At 45.3% G+C, this 13,241-nt stretch overlaps 1 protein-coding gene across 8 annotated transcripts in view; it reads left to right on the top strand.

The window, feature by feature from the left end:
- EXTL3 (exostosin like glycosyltransferase 3) overlaps positions 1 to 13,241 on the top strand; it is a 210,974-nt gene that overhangs the window by 179,475 nt on the left and 18,258 nt on the right. For all 8 annotated transcript variants that reach the window (XM_053249147.1, XM_053249160.1, XM_053249169.1 and 5 more), the window contains one exon: positions 11,818 to 11,945. In XM_053249147.1, the coding sequence (XP_053105122.1) occupies positions 11,818 to 11,945 (128 nt within the window). The remainder of the gene's footprint in view (positions 1 to 11,817; positions 11,946 to 13,241) is intronic.

The following is a 13,241-nucleotide window of genomic DNA, read 5'->3' as shown; positions in this document are numbered from 1 at the left end:
TGATCTAGCGGTAGTCATTCCATAACGCACATTTACACCCAAACGCCTATGCCCATGTGCATCCCGGCCTGGCTAGATCAGGGTTGCGAATGAGGCGATGCAATTTCCTTGCTGCCACACAGCACAAACCAGGGAGCATCCGCCCAAATGGCAAAACAGTGGAGCTGCTTTCTTTCTCCTCCCCTGCTCAACACTTACAAATCATTTTGAGAACTCCCCCCAAGTCACTGAAAACGGGGTATAAAAATGCTTGAGAAAGCTGTTCCCCTCTGGGCTTGGCTTGGCTCTGCTCAGATCAACTCAGCTCCAGATATAAGTAAGCAACCAAGATTTGAGGACAGGAAATATGTGGACTTACCTGTAGCCAAAGGATTTAGTCGGCTCTCTCAGTTCAAAATTGAGCCATCTCTTCCCTCTTGTCCTTCTGGCTACCTGGGCAATCTGACCCACAGCCTTTGAGTCTCCGGAGCTCCCCAGCTTTTGTCCCACATCCACCCCTCCTGATTCTTGACATGAGCCAGTTGGTGTTCACATGAATGGGCAATGTGCATGCTCAGCAGCCGCCTCGGAAGGACTGAAAGAGCTCTGCGCAACCCTCTAGCTCCACCCACGCACTCATGTGCTCCCGCTAGAAAAGGCGGTTATAGTGTCGCATTCCTCAGTTCAGTAGTTCTTTCTGTCAAAGAAATTCCACTGTAGGCAACTTTGTCACTGACCCATCCAACCCAGCAGTTGGAATGCCCATGAGCATTTCATGACATCACAGCAGTTCGACCAATGACTGTGGAAATGAAGGGGGTGTGCTTACGGACAACAGTCACTGTTTTGCCTATTGTATATAACAGCTTATTCTGCTCTGAGTGTTGGGGATTCATAACAATTTAAGCCATTTCCAAGAAATTTACGGCTGACCAGAACTGCAGGCTATTCTCCCCCCGCCCCCCAGCAAGTGGTAATTAATTAAAATTTTATTTGGTTGTGTTGGCTAGCCAGTTTAACCAAGGGCAAGGCTGTTTAAAGCGCAACAGGGTACCTTCTTGAAGTACATTGGTGCGGTGTGGGTTGCTGTAACATCCCAAGCCACAGGAGCGCGTGGCTGAAAGCAATTGGTATTTTATTATTATTATTATTATTATTATTATTATTATTATTATACACATTTTATATCCCGCACTTCCTCCAAGGAGCCCAGAGCAGTGTACTGCATACTCAAGTTCCTCCTCACAACAACCCTGTGAAGTAGGTTAGGCCGAGAGAGAAGTGACTGGCCCAGCTTGTATCATGGCTGAATGGGGATTTGAACTCAGGTCTCCCCGGCCCTAGTCCAGCAGTCTAACCACTACACCACACTGGCTCTCTTTTAGGCAAGGGCTCTGTGCTCCGCAGATAATTTTTTTGTTCAACTCCAGGAACAGCAAGCGTCTCTGCAAGACAACCGTGGTTCTGAGGGCTTTGGCCTTACATTTAACTTTTCTTTCTGTCTTTTTTAGCCTCCAGGAAGAATGCAAACTCCGTAACTCTCTATTTCAAAAATAGCTAAGCCCTGCCAGGCTGAGACTGGCCCACAGGGCATATTCCCGGTGCGCCCTACCCGCACGGCGCCCCTGTGCCCCAACTCCCACCATTAATTACCTATCCTGCTCAAAACTTGGCGCCCTCTCCACATACATTCCACCGCCCCCTCAGTGCCCCCAGCCCAGCCCTGAGCCCTGCTGAGTGTGCCTGTGGGCTTCCTTTTCTTCTCTGCTTCAAAGGCATCGACATTCCTGGGTCTAAGGGTTGTTAGTTTGAATGCACAACACTTTGGTAGAGATCGCCAAAGAGTTTTGGAGGTGGTGGTTTCAGTACAAGGCCAGTTCCTACAATGCTTTCATGCATTTGCGGAGGCCAGAGTCCACCTGGTCCACCGCTCTCTTCCTAGCAGTAGACAGCCAGACTGCTGTCCTGAGGATGAAACAATCAGGGCGTGACGGTGACAGCCTCCCCTTGTTTGTCCCCCGCATCAGGTGTTAAGAGGTAGACTGCTCAGGCACATGGATGTTCTGTCTAGCTCTCATGGCAAAGAGCTGTAGGTAGACCAGTCCTCCTCTACTGCCCTCTTTGCGCCTGGCCATTGCTGCGTCTTGCGGCGGCAGATTCCATGAGCTTATTATGCACTGGGTGGAAAAGGAGGATGTCCTTGGGTCTGACCTGAATCTGTTGCCATTCTGTTTTGGAAGGCAACCCCGAGTTCCAGTTTTATGTGAGAAGGAAGAAAAGATCTCTCTCCACTATGCTTAATGTTATAAGCCTCTCTGGTGTCCATCCACTAAAAAGCCCCACAGGCTTTAGCCTTGTCCTGTTGGGAAGGTCTCTAGATAGAATTCCTACGCATCTGTCTTCCACAGAGTCACCCCACCGCCCCATTTAGCCCAGTAGCACCTGCTTAGCCAAGATCCTTGTAACTGGAGAGGGTGCTTGGGATTGAACCGGGGACCCTCTGCATGCACAGCAGGTCTGCTACCATTGAGCTGTACTGCACCGTGCAGCATCGGCATGCTCGGAAATGTAACAGGAGAACTGACCCTCAACCGCACACCCCTTGTCTTGCTCTCTTGGGTCACTGGCAGGTCATTTGGGGTTTGAGGTGAAACCTCTTTTGTTTCATCCATTTTCCCTTTAGAAGATAACTCTCCTTCCACTATTTATCCTGGGATGAAAAGGAGAAGGGATATAGGGTTACCCTGCTTCTAACAAGAGTAGGGATACCCCCAAGGGCTTGCGGCTACCTCTGATTCACCCTTTGAATGTGGGAACAAATTAAGAGGCGTCAATGGGCTAAGGCAGCGGTTGTCCGCCTTGGGTCCCCAAATGTTGTTGGACTACAACTCCCAGCATCCCCACTGGGGGCGACAGGAGCTGTAGTCCCCAGGGGGGATGCTGGGAGTTGCAGTCCAACAACTTCTGGGAGCCAAGGTTGACAGCGCCTGTGTTGAGCCATATTACTAGCAAAGGGCTAACATGTTAATAGCTGCTGCTGACTGGGCCAAGAGGCACCTTTTTGAAATGAGGACTCTTAGATTTCACATTCTCCGCATTCATCCCAACATAGCAAGGCAGAGCGAGTCCTCTTGAAACAGAATACCCTCTGCTCTCCTTTGTTGCTATGCAATCCACTCAGAGAACTTTTTTTGTTAAGTGCTATACAGATGTTGTTATTAATGATAATGAGGAGGAGGAGGAGGAGGAGGAGGAGGAGGAGGAGGAGGACCTTTCACAAGGTGACTGATACAGAAAGAAGATAATCCATAACCTCTGAAGAGGTTGAAGGTCATGTTTGTGTGTGTGTGTGTGTTCAGAATGCTTTAGAGGCACAAACACAAAATTTTATTTATTTAAATTGAGCGATGCTATAATATTAAATTATAAACGAAACCTGCAGATTGTTTCGTCTCGTGACTATATTTTTAAGTGGGGAGGGATTGTAGCCCAGTGCTAGAGCATTTGCTTTGCATGTAGAAGGTTCCAGGTTAAACCACTGGCATTATCTCCAGAAAGTTTTCCATACAGGGCTTTTAAAGCCCTTTAAATCGCATCTCCTCTGGAATGGGGTGTGTGTATTCACATATCGGCCAGATTTACCCTGAAGTCCCTGCGAGTTATCAGAGAGCAGTTTACACACAATTCAGTTTTTTCAATGCCCAATTTATATCCGGGGTAGAAAAAATCCACTATTTGTGTCGGGTTTTTTGGGACAACTTCGAGTTCGCAATAAAGCCTCCCAGTAAACTAGCGATAAAGCCTGCTGTGTGTAAAACCTGCTATCCCAGATAGGACTGGAAGAGACTCCTGCCTGAACCCTTGAAGAGCTGCTACCAGTCAGTGTAGACAATACTAACCCTGAAGAGTTGCTGCCGGTCAGTGTATGTAGTACTGAGCTAGAAAGGCAACTTCCTAAGTAAGCAAACAATCAAATATACATTTAAGCAAGAAAATGGCAAATCTAAAACTTCAGGTCATCAAACACATTTCAGCATTGCAGATTGCTTTAGTAGGTTACATTATAAAGAATAATGTTTGGGCTGCTCCAGATTTTAATGAAGACATTCAGGCTTGTGCTCGTCCATATTATGACCTGGATGTCAGGGGTGGGGGGGAAATAGGACTTCCCTCTCAAAATATTTTGAGTTTAGCTGGTGTTGAAGGGTTCTCTGAGCAATCCTGTCCCTTGAACTTTGAGCACACTGATCCCAAAATATGTTTGTTTGAAAGTAAATCCTGCAGATTTGAATGGAATATTTTCAATTACTTGCTCAGGGTTTTGTTGTTAATTAATCCGCTTCTCCCATCAGAGTTGCCTGTTACAAATACACTCAACAGGAGTTTGTTCTTGCATTTCTCAGGAGGTAACATTAGTATTACGGTCTTCGGCACATTTACAGGAAAATAGCAGGTGAATCGATAAAGCTGCTTAAGCTGCTTCCTTAGACTATATTGATGCTGAGGCTGTTTGCATCTTAAATACCTCCAAATAAATACTGTCTCATTATGCAGAAATCTATGGGTGCATAAAGACACGTATTATTAGAAGCAGCATTGATTGCTATCAAAGCTGTATGGAATGGGAATTTAAAAGCTATCTTAATGCACCATGAAGTCTGGACAGCTTAATATTTTAAGATCCAGGAAATGCAGAGGCTAATGTTCTGAATATAGTCCTTAATTATTCCCTCTTGGCAATTGAGAATAATAACTGCTGTGTACCATTGTGTTGTGCTTTCGGCATTATCACAGTTTCATTACCAAAGGTACACTTTAGAAGCCAGTAATTCATACACAGTGTTGCAGCTGATCCAAAGCTTTGCAAGTTGGGTGTGTAGCTTCTCACAAGCAGAAGCTCATCCATTCTCGTTGGTGTTAGGAAGTGTCCCCTGCTAACTGAGCAAGGAGGCATCTTTTAAAAGTGGCGATTCTCTTTATTGAGCAGGGGGAGAGCAACTGGCCCTATCCATCTCTGGCACAACATCCTTCCAGTGGCTGTTGCTGGCACCTTATCTTATGTTCCTTTTCTCTCGCTCGCTCTTTTTCCCCCCAGATTGTGAGCCCTTTGGGGACAGGGAACCATTTTATTAATGTATATCTGTGTAAACCGCTTAGGAAACAGTAGTTGAAAAGCAGTATATAAGTATTTGTATTGTATTGTATTGTATTGTATTGTATTGTATTGTATTGTATTGTAAATACTTCACATGTGCATGAGAGCGGAGTCCAGTATCATCTGCAGCCATTTCACCAACATCCAGCCAGTTTGGTTGAAGAATGAAGCAGAGAGTTCTATTGTAATTTGGATCTTGTAAGACATGTTGAAGACTTCTTAAATCAAGAGGTGGGGTAAAAATACTTTAAGTAAATAAAATGTGGAGCATTTCTGAACAGCAAAGAAAATAGTCACTGCCTGCACAGAGCTCTGTGTCTGTTAAAGCCCCTGCATAGCAGCAGAACTCTGCATAGATTCAGCCTTCATGGTCACTGACTGAGTTTTCTCAGTCTCTAAAAAGTCCATTTCAGCTGTTAAATGCGAAAAGGTGACAAGTACATGTGTGGATTGCTAACTGGTTGAAAGACAGGAAACAGAGAGTAGGGATAAATGGAGAGTTTTCACAATGGAGGGAAGTAAGAAGTGGGGTCCCTTGGGGATCTGTACTTGGACCGGTGCTTTTTAATGTATTCATAAATGATCTAGAAGCAGGGGTAAACAGCGAGGTGGCCACATTTGCAGACGATACCAAAATCTTTCGAGTAGTAAAATCCAAAACTGATTGTGAGGAGCTCCAAAAGCACCTCCCCAAACTGGGTGAGTGGGCGACAAAATGGCAAATGCAGTTCAATGTTGACAAGTGTACGGTGATGTTCACTGGGACGAAGAACCCGAACTTCAAGTATAGGCTGATGGGACCTGAGCTGTCCATGATTGACCAGAAGAGGGATCTTGGGGTTGTGGTGGACAGCTTGTTGAAAGTGTCAACTCAATGTGCAGCAGCTGTGAAAAAGGCCAATTCCATGCTAGGGATGATTAGGAAGGGAACTGAAAACAAAACGGCTATTATTATGATGGCCTTATACAAAACTATGGTGTGGCCACACTTGGAGTACTGTGTACAATTCTGGTCAACACATCTAAAAAAGGACATTGTAGAACTGGAAAAGGTGCAGAAGAGGGCAACCAAGATGATCAGGGGCCTAGAGCACCTTTCTTATGAGGCAAGGCTACAACACCTGGGGCTTCTTAGTTTAGAAAAAAGATGCCTGCGGGGAGACATGATAGAGGTCTATAAAATCATGCATGGAGTGGAGAGAGAAATTTTCCTCCCTCTCACACAGCTCTAGAACCAGGGGTCATCCCATGAAATTGATTGCCAGGAAATCTAGGACCTATGAAAGGAAGTACTTTTTCACACAACGCGTGATCCACTTGTGGAATTCTCTGCCACAAGATGTGGTGACAGCCAACAAGCTGGATGGCTTTAAGAGGGGTGTGGATAACTTCATGGAGGAAAGGTCTAACATCGGCTACTAGTCAGAGGGCTATAGGCCACTTCCAGCCTCAAAGATAGGATGGCTCTGAGTACCAGTTGCAGGGGAGTAACAGCAGGAGAGGGGGCATGCCCTCAACTCCTGCCTGCAGGCTCCCCAGAGGCATCTGGTGGGTCACTGTGTGAAACAGGATGCCTGACTAGACGGGCTTCCTTGGGCCTGATCCAGCAGGGCACTTCTTGTGTTCTCATTCTCTCCCCTAATTATCGTCTAGAGGCATCCATTAGAAGTGTTACTCTCTCTTCATGATGGGGGTGCACTTAGGTTGTGTGCTGCCTTTTACAAAAACAAGTAGCGTAGCAGTGATGTGAATTTGGTTCGTCCCTGGGTCCGCCTTTTAGCCAATCAAACAGACTCAGTGGGAATAATCTTAGAGGCATTTTATTTGCTACTGCAGTTAGCAAGGTATCCAGTGGGCTTTGGCTCTGCACTGAATACAAATTGGTTATAGGTGCATCTTACATTTATACAAACAATCTGAATGATGCTGACACCCTAGACATAGTATACGTGGCAACAAAATGGTGGACTAAGTATCTAGTACGCATGCGAATGATTCATTGTTCATCTGGTGATTACTCCTTATTTGGTTACATCCTGTTTTCTTAATTGTCAGCAAAGAACAGTGAGAATCCTGTGAGCACCAAGTTTCCTTAGATTTAGTGGAGCGAGATAATGACGTTGATCATGAGAGGCAGTGATGTCCCTGGGCTGGGCTGGGGTTACTTTGAGTTAGAATGTGGTATTCTGGGCAAACATGGAGTTTCTTTGGTTTTCTAAACACATCAGCAGGATCTTAAGTGCTGCAGGTGAAACAATCTTAACAGGAGAGAGCCAGGGCCATTTTGCATACCAGCAGATCCTGCTGACCAGATGCTTAGGAAGGAGGAGGGATTTTCAAGCCCCATGTGCTTGAGGAATGGTCAGCAGTACTCACCATAGTCTGCGCTGGGTGATATTGGCCATTGCCCATCGCCTCTGCACCCTGCACTTTGGCCTGCTGCCTTCTGCTGCATGCAGTATGCGGCAGTAAATTTTGTCTCTGCTTTTGATGGCTCTTTTGTAAAACCTTCTAACGCTCTCCTGTCAAATGTTCTATATAATTTCTCTCCCTCTCCCTCCTGTTAGCTATTGACAGGGGAAAGTACTAATGTTGGCTTAATGCGGGAATTTAATCATGCCAGCTGTCGCCCGGTTCCTTTCGACAAATACTTTCGACTGCTAATGGTTTCAATGCAGGAGATATATATATATATATGATTTATGATCCAAATGTAATCTTATTTAATGGCATTTTGTTGCCATACTGCTGCATTTTTCTATACCGGTTTGCCAACACTGCTCCCTTAAAAAAGTCCTGGAGCTTGGGAGAGAGGGGAGTCTGAATTTTGGAGCAGGAACTGAACATCTTAGTGGAGCTATCTGGAGTCAGACTACACATTGCAACATGGGAAGCTGCCTTATCCCGAGTCAGACCATTGCTTCATCTAAGCTCAGATTTGTCTACACTGACTGGCAGCAGCTCTCCAAGGTTGCAGGGAGGAGTCTCTCTCAGCCCTATCTGGAGATGCTGCCAGGGGCTGAACACAGGACCTTCTGCATTCAAGCAGGCAGATGTCCTTCTGCCAAGCTACGGCCCCATATCCTACAGAGCTCACATGATGTAGTCTCCCATGCAAATGCAAACTAAGGTGGACCCTGCTTAGCAAAGGATACAAGTCATGCTCACTTCCACAAGGCAAATCTCCTCCCCTCTTCCCTGGGGAGAGGCCAACGGGTAGAGGGCCTGGACTCAGCTGACCAGCCTTCACCAAGATGTTGATCGTTGATTGTAGGAGAGCTGGTCTTGTGGTAGCAAGCATGACTTGTGCATTTAGCTAACGAGGGTCCACCCTGGTTGCATATGAATGGGAGACTTCATGTGTGAGCACTGGAAGATATTCCCTTTAAGGGGTGGATCCACTCTGGGAAGAGCATCTAGGTTCCAAGTTCCCTCCCTGGCAGCATCTCCAAGAAAGGCCAGAGAGAGGCTCCCGCCTGCAACCTTGGAGAAGCCGCTGCCAATCTGTGAAGACAATACTGAGCTAGATAGACCAGGTCTGACTCAGTATATGGCAGCGTCCTATGTCACTGATTTTTCTCTTATAGGCTTACAAAGCTCTGCCAATCCCCAAGGACTAGTTCATACATCAGCACAGCCATGGAAAAACGTGTTTGTTTTTTTTAAAGTAGCACATCATGAAAAGGGGTTCTGGCTAGTCTTTTCTCTGCCGTGCTGTTTTTCTATGCGTGCAGAGAGTGTTTTGCTGGAGGTGTTGGCGGGTGAGCGGGGGCGGGGGGAGCATTCAGACATGCACTTGTCTACCTGAAGTGGTACAGTCAAGGAAAAGCTTTGTTCTTGATTCTAACTGTATAAAGTGATCCTTAGCAAGAGTGAACATAGGAAGCCAAAGCTTCTAGCTGCCTCCGTCCATTTGGGGCAGTTCTCTTAAGGTCTTAGTACACATTAGACTTGCGCATGTGCGCATATGCACACACACACCCCTCTCCCGAGTTGGAGTGCTGGGGGATTTGTAACAGAGAAGTTGAGGTGGAGAAGGGGTGCTTAACTCTTCCCACTCCAAATTTCATCCTCTTGATGCTTTATTGCTGAGGAAAAGCAGCTGAGCGTCTGCTATCCACTTGGGCATGTAATATATAGTTGAGCTTCTGTTTTCACACTGGTGCAATACCTTGAAGATCCCTGGACTAGGAAAATTTGACCTTGGAACACCCTCCCAGAATAGCTTCACCATACTCAGTGTTTTCAAGAAACTACTGAATTGTTGAATTTCTATACCACCTTTCATTAAAAACAACCCCAATGCAGTTTACAAAAGTTTAAAACATACAATAAAAATGACAATTAAAATATTAAGCTAAAAATATAAAACAAATCTAATTTAAAAACTATAAAATACAAGCATAAAAACTATAAATGAATAAAAACACATAGAAGCAGCAGTAGAAACAGTCATGTAAAAGCCTGGGGGAAAGCCAAGATTTAAGAAGCTTTCTAAAAACTGTGATGGAGTCTGAGGAGCGAATGGCCACTGGGAGAGCATTCCAAAGTCTTGCAGGTTTTTAGAGAAGCTTTTAAGTATCTTATCCTTTGCTTTTATCTGGTAGATTTCTTGGTGTTTAGTTTTTCATTGATACTTTTTAATTTCAAATTTTAAAGCTTATTTTAATTGTTTGGAGGAGATGGCTTAACCTCTCTAAATGCCTGCTTGGAATCGGGAATGGGCTGGATGAGGGAGAACAAACTAAAGTTGAATCCAAACAAGACGGAGGTACTCATTGTGGGAGGCTGGAATATAGGAAGTAGTTTAGATCTGCCTGTTCTGGATGGGATTACACTCCCCCTGAAAGATCAGGTACGTAGCTTGGGAATACTTCTGGACTTAAACCTTTCCATGGTATCTCAAGTTGAGTCAGTGGCCAGGCTTCAGCTGATACGTCAGCTGCGTCCATTTCTCGAGACAAACTACATCAAAGCAGTGGTGCACATGCTGGTTAGATCCAGGCTTGACTATTGCAATGGACTTACATTGGGCTGCCTTTGTACATAGTTCTGAAACTGCAACTGGTGGAGAATTCAGCAGTCGCGTTGGTCTCCAGGACCACCCATAGAGAACCGCATTACTCCTATTTTAAAAGAACTGTACTGGCTGCCAGTTAGTTTCCATGCAAAATACTAAGTGCTGGTTATGACCTATAAAGCCCTGAAGGGCTTGGGCCCAGGCTGTTTAAGGGAGCACCGCTGCCTTCATAAACCCCACCACCTTTTAAGATAATTGAGGAAGGTCTGGTTTGTTGTTTGGTTTGTTTGTTTGTTTAATATCCAGGCTTGGGTGCGTAACATGTTTGTATACCACCCAAAACGCATGTCTCTGGGCGGTTTACAATAAAACAATAAAAACAACAAATAAAAAGGTTAAAACATTGCAACAATTTAAAATTTAAAAGGTTAAAACTATAAAAAATCAAACAATTAAAACAGTATCTAATTAAAAGCCTGGGTGAACAAATGCATCTTGACTGCCTTTTTAGAAGTTATCAGAGATGGAGAGACTCTTATTTCAGCAGGAAGTGTGTTCCAAGGCCTTGGGGCAGCAACGGAGAAGGCCTGTCCCTGAGTAGCCACCAGACGAGCCGGTGGCAACTGCAGACGAACCTCTCCAGATGATCTCAGTGTGGGGTCTGGCTCATAGCGAAGAAGATCAGTACCCAGGGCCCAAGCTGTTCAGGGCTTTATAGGTCATAACCAAGACCTTGTATTTTGCCCAGAAACATATCAGTAGCCAGAGTAGATCTTTTAAGATAGGAATGATATGGTCTCTCTAAGATGACCCAGAGACCAACCTGGCTGCCGCATTCTGGACCAACTGCAATTTCCGGACTACATACAAAGGCAGCCCCACATAGAGCACATTGCAGTAGTCAAGTCTGCCGTAGACACTGGCTTGCTTGGTGGCGACCCAAAACTGGGCCTTCTCTAGGGTTGTCCCAAGGCTTCAACACACTCCCAAATGAAATCAGAATCTCCGCTGGTTGTTTTTAAATAACTTTTGAAAGCACATCTGTTTCATCAGGGTTTTAGTGTTTGATGTTTTAAAGTTCTTTATGTATGGTAATTTTAATGTTTTATGTGATTTTCTAGGTTTTAGTTGCTGTTTGTTTAAATTGTAAATCGTCCTAGGATTTTATATAGGGAGGTATATACATGTGTTGAATAAAATTAAAATAAATGGTGGTTTTAGCCTGGTCTTTTAACCTTATTACTTTTTTATTCAATAGTATATCTATTTTATTAATGTTGTAAGCCACCCTAAGCAGTAGTGCACTGAAGGAGCAGGGTATAAATAGTTTCTAATAATATTAATAATAACTTGCCTATTATGTAGGATCTTGCCAGGCCACCTAATGGTGCAGCGGGGAAATGATTGACTCACAAGCAGAAGGTCGCTGGTTCGAATCCCTGCGGGTACCTCTATCGGGCAGCAGCGATATAGGAAGATGCTGAAAGGCATCCTCTCATACTGCACGGGAGGAGGCAATGGTCAACCCCTCCTGTATTCTACCAAAGACATCCACAGGGCTCTGCGGGCAGCAGGAGTTGGCACCGACTCGACGGCACACTTTACCTTTAGGATCTTGGTGACATTTTTTTTAAAAGGCCTCTTGATGCCTTCTCTTTCCTAGGTTGTGCGCACGGAGAAGAATAGTTTGAACAACCGGTTCCTACCCTGGGATGAGATCGAGACGGAGGCCATCTTGTCTATTGACGACGACGCACACCTTCGCCATGATGAGATCATGTTTGGATTCCGGTGAGTAACACGCATGCATCCCTGTTCTCAAGCAGGGGCCACATCTGCCATAATAAGTCTTCCCAGCTAGCCATGAAAACCGTCGCCTCTTCTCCAGCTCTGCCCCCTTCTGCCTTTTAGATCCCTCTCTCAATCAAGCCAAAATAGGCTAAGCCAGAGGCCCTCAAGCTTGGGTCCCCAGAAGTTGTTGGGCATCACTGCCATCACCGCCAGCCTCAAGACTGTTGTGACCGAGGATGCTGGGAGTTGTAGTGCAACAATATCTAGGGATCCAACTTTGAGAACACCTGGGCTCAACTGATGCTCTGTGGGCTGGGACAGGGGCACCCAAAACGGCTGGCTAGCCTTTCTGTCCTAATCATTTAAATGTAGGGTCCCACCCTGTATTATATTACTGCCTTTCACTTGTAACTTACACACCACTTAACCTTGAACAATCTTTGTTGGGTATAAGTCAAGTTGCTCTTATTTGGAGGGGACAGGACTGAATCTGAGAGACAGTAGATTGCGAAGGTCACTCATGTGGTCCCTGGAAGAAGTGGGGCTTGAGCCTGTGAAACTCCAAGACCGAAGCCTAATTCTCGACTCACTGAATATTTCTCCCTAATCTCTTATTCTGAGCGAGACTATTGGGTTGTTTTTTGTTGTTGTTGTTTTGGGATTTTTTTTGGCTAATAATCTTTGTGTGGAAAGTCAGGAGAAATAAACAGAGGGCAGAAAGGCTCTCTCAGCCACCTAATGATGCAGCAGGGAAATGACTTTATTAATTGATTTCATTTTGATTTTAACTGTTAATTGATTTTGATTGTTTTTATTTGTTGTAAACTGCCCTGAGCCATTTTTGGAGGCTTAGATTTTTAGATTGTTTTATCAATCGATCGATAGCAAGCAAGCCAGCCAGCCAGCCAGCCAGCCAGCCAGAGGTTGCCAGTTCGAATCCCCTCTGGTATGTTTCCCAGACTATGGGAAACACCTATATCGGGCAGCAGCGATATAGGAAGATGCTGAAAGGCATCATCTCATACTGCGCAGGAGGAGGCAATGGTCAACCCCTCCTGTATTCTACCTAAGACAAGCACAGGGCTCTGCGGTCACCAAGAGTCGTCACTGACTCGACGGCACACTACTTTACCTTTAGAAAGGGTCTAGAGTGTAGGGGTAGGTTATTGTGTGGGAGACAGGTAGGAGGAAAAGCTGGATAGGACAGCACTGTCCTACCCAGCATTTGACCAAGGTAGGAGGAAAAGCTGTCCTACCCAGCTTTTCCTCCTACCGTGATTCCACAGAATCACGTCT

The sequence above is a fragment of the Hemicordylus capensis genome, chromosome 1 (genome assembly GCF_027244095.1).
Source record: "Hemicordylus capensis ecotype Gifberg chromosome 1, rHemCap1.1.pri, whole genome shotgun sequence".
Lineage (NCBI taxonomy): Eukaryota > Metazoa > Chordata > Lepidosauria > Squamata > Cordylidae > Hemicordylus > Hemicordylus capensis.
The sequence above is the reverse complement of the archived record's forward strand: the minus strand, read 5'-3'. Positions and strand labels throughout refer to the sequence as shown.